We start from the raw sequence: 10,149 nt of genomic DNA on the forward strand, positions 1-10,149 counted from the left end.
ACCCACACCCCTACCAGCCCCCACCCCCCAAAAAAAAATTTAAGTTTGTTTTAAAAAAATATTTTCAACTTCAAAATTTCAATTTTTCACCCCTACCCTCGACCCCCTGCTTCACCCACCCCCCAAAAAAATTTAAGTTTGTTTTTAAAAACTATTTTCAATTTCAAAAATTATTTTCTACTCTAGTAAAAATAAAAGATATTTTTCATTCATAAATCAAACACTAAAAATCTTTTCCGGAAAATATTTTCTACTCACCAATCAAACATGAGAAAATAAGTCAAAAATCAACTTGTTTTCCAGGAAAACATTTTCCTTCATACCAAACACACCCTAAATGTATTTTAGAAGTCAATCATTTTACACTCATTCGAATTTCGTAAAGACACCTGAATCAGAGTTACGACCTAAAATGGATATCCACAACTAGGGGTGTACATGACCGGATTGGTTCGGGTTTTTCAAATATCAAATCAAACCATTTGTGTCGGATTTTTAAATCTATAAACCAAACCAAACCAATAAAACTCGAGTTTTTCAACCTCGGGATTTTTTGGATATTTGGGTTTTTCCGGTAAAGTATTCATACAAACATATAATTTACTTGTACTTCAAATATTTCTTTAGTCCTACCAAAATACAACTATCTAAGGTGCTTCTTAAGAAAATAACACAAAATATGATACGAGTAATGACACTAAAATATCCAACAAAAAAAATAATAATAATGAAATCGCATAAAACAAATATTGCAAATTAACAAGTCATAATGAAAATGATCATAATTTAAAAGTACTAAATCATGCTAAAATAAGTTTAATAAGTATTAGTTACATGACTAAATATTAAAGGAAATTAAAATTAGATTATGTATTTGAATTGTCTAAACCAATGTAAAACCAAAGAAGAAATATTCATTAATATTATTGTCATTCTTAGTGTTGAACTGATTTTCTTTTTGCATTAGTATTAATTTGATTTTGATTTAAGCTTGATTATAATTACCAACATTTGTGGACGATAATCTTTATTGAACCATTCAGAATTCTAAGTTTCAAACTTGAAATAATATATTAAAAGATAAAAACTATGAAAAAGTATAAGAAATATTTAAAAATTATATCAAAGTAAATATTTTATGTATAAAATTAAATTTTAAATTATATATATAATGTCGGGTTGGTTTGGTTTCGGGTTGGTTTTTTTTAGTTAAAACCAAACCAACCCAAATATAGTCGAGTTTTTTTTTTCAATACCAAACCAAGTCAAACCAATTACTAGTCGAATTTTTTTTCTCGATTTGCGATTCGGTTCGATTTTGTACACCCCTATTCACAACCTTAGTTTCACATTTTATTGATAAACTCAAGTAATTTTTAATTTTTAGTTGTTAAGCGTATCAAACCAAAGTCTTTAAAATTTTATTTGTTTTAAGAATAAAAATATTTTGTTCTAATTACGTCTAAGAGTAATATTCTCGCCATATTCTCTATGAGATTCGACCCTAACATTGTTGGGTTCTATATTACATAGACCACTTTATACTTCATTAAGAGGTGTAATTTGATTGTATCACTAAATAGGACCAAGGGAATTCATCCGGACCTCTTTCGAGAAAAAAATACACTATTTATGAATGGTTAAAATAATTTTTTTAATGTATACAATATATATAGTAAGATATTGAAACCTCTTTAACTTTTTCGTATATTTACTTATTCATATTTTAAACCCCTTAATTAAAATATCAACTCCATCATTGTGCCTAGTACAAACATCATGTTACTAGTAATTGAATGCATGTGGGATTTAATACGATTTTTCATAAATGGTTATAGTTGTACCTATACGTTCAATGTAAGGCGTAAACACCAATACATTGGGGACCACTTTAGATCACATTTTATTTTCTTAGGTGCGGCAAAACAATTAAAGAAAGTAAATGAAATTAGTTAGATTGGTGAAATACGTGCTAGAGTTTTCATACAAGACAGAGTAGACCAAACATTATTGCATGTGTTTATTTTTTAAATTGAATAAATTGATCATTAAACTGTCTTTTTGGAGCTCAATGTGGATAGCGACTTCACATATTATTTTTATATAATATAAATATAGGTATGATATATAAATATTCTTTTAATTTGGCAATAGCGGACATTCCTTCAATTTTGGGTGTGCACAAATAGGACTTCAAATTTGTATAAAATTAAAGAAGTAGATACATGTCATACGTGACATAATACATATAGGATGTTGTGTAGGATATGAATTATCATGTAACACGCAAGTAAGACGTGTGTGTTTACTTATTCAACTCTATATAAGTTTAAGTGTCTGCTTGTACACACTCAAAGTTGAAAGGGCACATATAATATAATGCCAAATAAATAATTTAAGTTTGGATGATGACTCAATAAATTAATATTCTAATTAAATTAAATTTCAATGTAAGGTCTTAAGATTTATTTAGTTTTTTCGAAAAAGAAAACTTATGTATATGTTTAACACAGAGAAAATGGTCCAATGCCCTCCCAACCTATTATCGGATTTTCAACTACACACTTAAGCTTCACGGGGGTCATATCTCCCCCTGAACTGTTTTAAAATAGAACAAATAAACCCTTAATGCTAAGTTGACTGAGAAAGTGCATTTCACTCTCTCAAAGAGTAAATAAGGCTGCTTTTATGTTTATTTCATATTTTTATTTTTCTTTCTCTCTTTCTTATTAAATTATAATAATCTCCCCCACCCCAACCCAACCACCCCACACTTCTTCTTCTTCACACTCACCCAACGCTTCTTCACACTTTTGCTTTATTATTATTTTTCATCACAAATCTCTATAAATTGAGAAAATGGTCAAACATCCCTCCAACCTATGGTCGGATTTCCAACTACACACTCATACTTCACGGGGGTCCTATTACCCCCCTGAACTATTTTATAAGGAAATAAATTTCACCCTAAAATGACATAGTCACTCATGTGTATTGTAGTGTAACACACGCACATGCTATGTCAGCGCCATGTCAATGCCACCCAATAAATATAATAAATGAATTATTTTCTTTTTTTTTTAAATTATTATATGCCCCATTGAAACCCTCCATTATCATTAAGAACATCACCATTATCAAACTCACTTCTCATCCATTGACATTCCGGCAAGAGAAAATACGGTAAATTTTTTCCGACGAGTAAAAAGTTTCTATGACCAATATCTTTATCCTATTCCCCACAATTTCTCTCAAAGTTCATTAGTACACATTTTACTCATGTTGGGGGTTTATGAAGGGATATACCCAAAGTAGTATATGGGCATGCCATAAATTTTGAATTCAATTTCTTTCTTTTCTTAATGTTGGTGAAAGTAGCAAACCAAATTAAAACATTGAAATTAATCAAATTGAAAAAAATTATGATCCAATTGAATTTTTATGCCCCATTTCTAAAATACCCCAATTTGTGGTTAAATTCAAGAATGTGAAATTAGAATTAACGTTTGAGAGAAAAGCTTGTGAAGGTGTTGGAAATTGAAAATTCTATGTTTGTTTGAAATGGTTCCGGTAAAAAAATTAAATTTTGAGTTCTTTATTTATTACTTTGATTTGGGAGTAATAACTAAATTTGTTTAAAAGTTCTTTGATTATGTAAGAGACGGTTAATATGTAAAATTCCTGAAGATATTTGTAGAGATTTGTGATGAAAAATAAAAATAAAGCAAAAGTGTGTAAAAGAAGAAGAGGTGTAGGGTGAGTGTGAAGAAGAAGAAGTGTGGGGCGGTCGGGTTGGGGTGGGGTTGAGTGGGGGAGATTATTTTAATTTAATTAGAAAGAGAAAGAAAATAAAATAAAAATATGAAATAAACATAAAAGCAGCCCTATTTATTCTCTTTTTCACTCTCTCAAAGAGAGTGAAATACACTTTCTCAGCCAACTTTAGCATTCAGGGTTTATTTATTCTATTTTAAAACAGTTCAGGGGGGTGATAGGACCCCGTAAAGTTTAAGTGTGTAGTTGAGAATCCGGTAATAGGTTGGGGGGCATTTGACCATTTTCTCCGATAAATTTCTTCAGAAATTCTACATAACCGTCTCTTACCCATAATCAAAGAACCTTTAAATAAATTTAGTTATTACTCCCAAATCAAAATAATAAAATAAAGAATTTAGAAAATCAATTTTTTTTATCGGAACCCATTTCAAACAAACACAAAATTTCAATTTCCAACACCTTCACAAGCTCTCTCTCAAACGTTAATTCTAATTTCACATTCTTGAATTTAACTAGAAATTGGGATATTTTTGAAATGGGGCATAAAAAATTCAATTGGGTCATAATTTTTTTCAATTAGATTAATTTCAATGTTTTAATTTGGTTTGCTACTTTCACCAACATTAAGAAAAGAAAAAAATTGAATTGAAAATTTATGGCTTGCCCATATACTACTTTTGGTATATCCCTTCATAAGCCCCCAACATGAGTAAAATGTGTAGCAGTGAACTTTGAGAGAAATTGTGGGGAATAGGATAAAGATATTGGTCATAGAAACTTTTACTCGTCGGAAAATTTTTTACCGTCTTTTCTCTTGTCGGAATGTCAATGGATGGGAAGTGGGTCTGATAATGGTGATGTTCTTAATGATAATGGAGGGTTTCTAATGGAGCATATAATAAATAAATAAGAAGTAAGAAAAATAATTCATTTATTATATTTATTAGGTGGCATTGACATGGCACTGACATAGCGGCATGTGTTACACCACAATACTCATGAGTGACTATGTCATTTTAGGGTGGAATTTATTTCCTTATAAAATAGTTCAGGAGGGTAATCGGACCCCCATAAAGTATGAGTATGTAGTTGGAAATCCGACCATAGATTGGGGGGGGGGGGTTTGATCATTTTCTCGTTTAACATGAAGTCTATTTTCTAACTTTTGGATATGTAAAGCTGTTTTTGAGAGAATGGAGAGTAGTTTTTTTTTTTAAAATGAAGAAGGTAAGCTGCAAGTTTTTTTATAAGAAAGGTGAAAAAGAACTTGGATTATAGATATTTTTTTTAAAGAAAACTTCACACATATGGATATACTTTGCTACTATATATAATAAAGGCATAATATATAAATATGCCCTTTAATTTGTTCTCGTTTCATATTTATTCTCTTCAATTTTGGTGTACACAAATATACACTTAAACTTGTATATGTAAAGTAGAACAAATAGACATGCATGTCCTACGTGACATCCTACATGGTAATTTGTGTAATACATGGTGTTCTTCGTGTATTATGAAACATAGGACTCATGTGACTACTTGTTCAACTTTATACAAGTTTAAGTGTACTTGTGCACACCAAAAATTGGAGGGCATAAATGTGAAATAAGATCAACTTAAAGAACATATTTATGTATTAAACCTATAATAAATAGAGCCAAAAAAAAATTGGTGCCTAAATGTTTATCGAGAAAACAGTTCAATAGAATTACATGAGGTCAAAGACACGCATCTTAATTTAACTTGTTAGATTATTTAGCAGTTGAATATATTGATGAAAGAAAATAAAAAATAATAATAAATGAGATGGCATGTCACGACCCAAAAATGGACGTGATGACACTTGTCTATCCCACCAAGACAAGTCAGCCTCAACCCAACGAAATGAAAGAAATGTGGAAAGATAGAATAAGAACAAGACAAAAGCGGAAAACTTATTATTTCTATTAACACACCAAAACCTGATTGTCACATGTACAACCCACTATTGTAGATACATAATTCGAAAGATAAATACAAGTCACAATGTCTTTGTTTCTCAAGTAGAACAAAGCATACAGTGAAGGAACAAGAGGGATCGAAACCTACACAAGTGTGGAAGCAAGGAGTGAGTACCACCGACATGGTACCCAACAAGGGACCTAAACAAACAAGGCAACCTAGCTAGAATCAAATTCTTCAATCATCCCAATCAAACCTCCTTAAACTACAACCTGCATAGAAATCAGTCCAACCTAACAGTTTTACAATACACAGTTCACAAAGCTCAATATTCACAGTCTAAAAGTCATAAGTGAACAACCAACACGTATCAATTATGACAATCACAAGTATCAAGAAGATTATTCACAAGTACAACTCACATCAATCACGATTACAAGTAGGTCAATCATAAGCATCAAAATGCATCAAAACACAATAATAAATTATCGCCGAAACCATTTCTCATCGACTTTATGTCATATCACTAGTTGGAACCATTTCTCATCGGGTTTATATCATATTACTAGCCAAAATCATTTCCCATCGAATTTATATCACTATCCAGAAATGACCTCAGCATCACAAACACTTTCTGGAAATAACCTCGACATCATAACACTTGCCAAAAATGACATCGGCATCATAACACTTGTCGAAAATGACCTCGGCATCATAATCCTCATATATCTATCACAGTTTACAATAATTAATACACACAAACAATATCACACCACACGGAAAAGAGAACAATTCATGCAATTTAAGTCCACTTTCATGTTATCAAGCATTTCATCAATCAATCAATAAGAGTTATAGTTCACAAACATTATGATCATCACATATCCTTTTCATTTCGGCCTCTTTTTATTCATTAAGATCTATTAAGTGGACAACAACCTTTCACTTCATTCCCATTACTCCCAACACACAAACAACGAAGGGGATACACCTACTAGTATACAAGGTTTAGGAGATCACTTGTCATAATTTAATTAATTAATCACTCCAAGAGTTGAGTCTTCCCTTCCGACCAATATCCAAAGCCACACAATCTATAAAAATCAAGTATTCACAATAAATTTTCTCAAAACAACAATACTCACATCAATTTCCTTGAAAAATGGGTCAATCAACCAGAAACCCAATTTCAAAAACAAGGTTTGAATTTAAAATTCAATACTTGAAAATGTTACTTAAGGCATTAGGAACTTATTAGTGAAAATCATTTCAAAAAAGGATTCAAAATCAGTTCACAATCTCAATTTTAGTTTAGAACTCGAGTTCTTGAAAAAACTTGTCATTTACCAATCAAAATCCCAAATTTTGATGTTAAAATCAATAAATAATCAAATGAAAATGAAGTATTATGATCACAAAATCTTACCCAAATGATTTACCATAAGAAATCATTTCAAAATCGCCTCCAAGGGTTTTGTCAAGCTCAAAAATGGAAAATGAGACTTAAACCCCAAAATTTTCAGACTAAAACCCTTCTCTGATGTCGTTTAAGCGACCATAGGTTCACTTAGGTGAACCCCACAAAAATCATGGATTTCTCTTTCGCGATCATCGTGACCCATGGTTTGCTAAAGCGAACCTTGCCACTAGTCCAGCCTTCGCTTCCACGATGACCCATTTGTTAACGTGAAGATCGTGAAAGCGGAGGACCCCTCGCGATCGCGATAAACATAGACATTAGTAAAATCATCCAACTTTCAAAACATCGGAACCCCGTACACACAAACCACATATGGAAATGTTCTAAACTCAATAGAATCATCGAAATACGAATTTGAGGTCTCCTTGATCCGACATCCATGAAATCCACAAGAAACTAACACAACACCTAAAAAGGCTAAAACAAGCTTGGGACCTCTCAAAAATCAATCAAAATCTCACATAGGCCTAAAATCATCCCTCGAATCCAATGGAACTCTCAAAATTCCGATCCGAGCAACTGAACCCCGAATGTTGACCAAAGTCAACCCAAAGGCTAAATTTCCATAATTTCACAACTTAAAATCTCAAATCCTCAAAAAGGGTCTGAATCTAAAACCAAAAACTCTCATAGACCATATTCCACATTTTGAGACTGATGGGATCGATGAAATTCCATTCTGACCCTCGAAACTTTAAAAAACACCAGAAACTACTTTCTTAACAATATTAACCTTTCAAACATAAAGTTATAAAATTCTCAACTTTAAACTCAAAGATAAAAGACTCGGGGTCGATATCGAGATGGGCAAAATGGTAAATTTACGAAATATTCCAAAAATGACCGATCAGATCATTACATTCTCCACCACTAAAAACCATGTTCGTCTTTGGACATAAGCAAAAAAAAGTACATGAAGCCTCGATAAGCTGAGGATATTTGGCATGCATATTTGACTCTGTCTCCATAGTCACCTCACCAAGTCAATGGTGTTTCCACTGCACCTTCACTGAAGCAATATCATTACTTCTAAGCTTTTGGGCCTGCCTATCCAAAATTTCTATCGGATCCTCCTCAAAAGATAAGTCTGGACCCAACTCAACTGAATCAAGAGAAAGTATATCAGACTCCTCTGACACGCACTTCCGAAGCATGGAGAAATGAAACACAAGATGCACAGTTGACAAGCTAGGTGGTAAGGCCAACTTATAAGCCAACTCTCCCCTTCGACTCAAGATCACAAAACGTACAATGAATCTAGGGCTAAGTTTGCTCTTCTTTACGAACCTCATCACACCTTTTATGAGTGATATTCGGTGCCAAACATGATCACCTTTCATTAACACTAGGGCTTGAACTCTCTAATCCGCATAACTCTTCTGTCGATTATGGGATGCCAACAGTCTACCCTAGATCATACAAACTTGCTCCAAAGCATCTCCAAGAAAGTATGTATCTAATGAGTCCATCTCAGCTGAATCAAACCATCCCATTAGAGATCTACACTGTCTATCATACAACATCTGAAATGGGGCCATCTGAATACTGGAACGATAATTGTTATTGTAGGCAAACTCTCCTAAGGGAAAATGTCGATCCCATCTAGAACCAAAATCGATCACACAAGCTTGGAGCATGTCCTCCAACACTTGAATCATCCGCTCGGACTGACCATTTGTGAGAATGAATAGTTGTACCCATATCCAACCGAGTACCCAAGTCATGATGTAATGCCTTTTAGAAATGGGAAGTGAACAAAGAACCTCAATCAGAGACAATAAAAATTGAGACACCATGTAGTCGCACAATCTGACTGATATAAGGCTCAACTAACTTCTCCATTGTATACTTCACCCGAATCGGAATGAAATGAGCGGACTTGGTCAACATGTCCACAACCAACCAAATAGAATCATAACCACCCATGGTGGTAGGTAGCCTCACAATAAAGCTCATAATAATATGTTCCCACTTCCAAGTAGGAATATACATCCTCTGAGATATACCTCTGGGTCGTTGGTGCTCACACTTGACCTGTTGGCAAGTCAAACACCTAGAAACAAAATCGGCAACTCGCCTACCTTGGGCACACAAATCCCTTTTCATTTAACATCACCAATAGTGTTGGAACAGATCATGATACATCCTCGTCTCCCCCAGATGGATGGAATAGCGGGAACAATGGGCTTCCTCAAGAATCAATCTAATCAACTCGCCTACCTTGGGCACACAGATCCTACCCCGAATCATCAAGACACCATCAGAATCAAGGACAACCTCATTGGCTTCCCCTCTCATCACCTTGTCTCGAATGAGACACTTTTCGTTATCAAACTGACGCTCGTGAATCTGCTCAACTTGGGAAACCACCCGTCTCCTCAGAAATCTGTAACCAGACGAGACTGTTGGTTAACCTCTGAACGTCTCTAGCTAATGGCCTCTCCTACCCACTAATAGCGGAAAGAATCCCCATGCTAGAAGTCTTCATTCTCTGAGCATTGGTCACCACATTAGCCTTATGTGAATGATACATGATGGTGATGTCGTAGTCCTTTAGTAGCTCAAGCAGTCTGTGTTGCCTCAAGTTTAGATCCCTCTGCCTGAAGATGTACCAAAGACTCCGATTATCTGTGAAGACCTCACAATGAACCCCATACATATGATGTCGTCATAGCTTAAGCACAAACACTACATCTGCAAACTCTAAATTATAGGTAGAAAATTTCCTCTCATGTGTTTTCAACTATTTTGAAGCATAGCGATCACCTTACCTTTCTGCATCAGAACACTACTTAACCCGACTCTAGAAGCATCACAATAAACAGTGACGTCCACACCCTCCTCGAGTAAAGCCTAAATAGGAGTTGAAGTCAACAAGGTCTTGCACTTTTGAAAGCTCTTCTCACACTCATCAAACCACTTGAAGCTCACACTATGCCGAGTCAATC

At 33.8% G+C, this 10,149-nt stretch overlaps 1 protein-coding gene across 1 annotated transcript; it reads right to left on the reverse strand.

Annotated features, from left to right (window-relative positions):
* Positions 1-8,965: 8,965 nt before the first annotated feature.
* LOC107060177 (uncharacterized) lies at positions 8,966-9,860 on the reverse strand. The gene is made up of 3 exons (XM_015307752.1): positions 9,649-9,860; positions 9,422-9,587; positions 8,966-9,235 (listed from the first exon to the last, which is right to left on the reverse strand). The coding sequence occupies exons 1-3, from the start codon at positions 9,858-9,860 to the stop codon at positions 8,966-8,968; spliced, it is 648 nt and encodes a 215-aa protein (XP_015163238.1).
* Positions 9,861-10,149: the final 289 nt, after the last annotated feature.

The sequence above is a fragment of the Solanum tuberosum genome, unplaced genomic scaffold, assembly GCF_000226075.1.
Source record: "Solanum tuberosum cultivar DM 1-3 516 R44 unplaced genomic scaffold, SolTub_3.0 scf00063, whole genome shotgun sequence".
Lineage (NCBI taxonomy): Eukaryota > Viridiplantae > Streptophyta > Magnoliopsida > Solanales > Solanaceae > Solanum > Solanum tuberosum.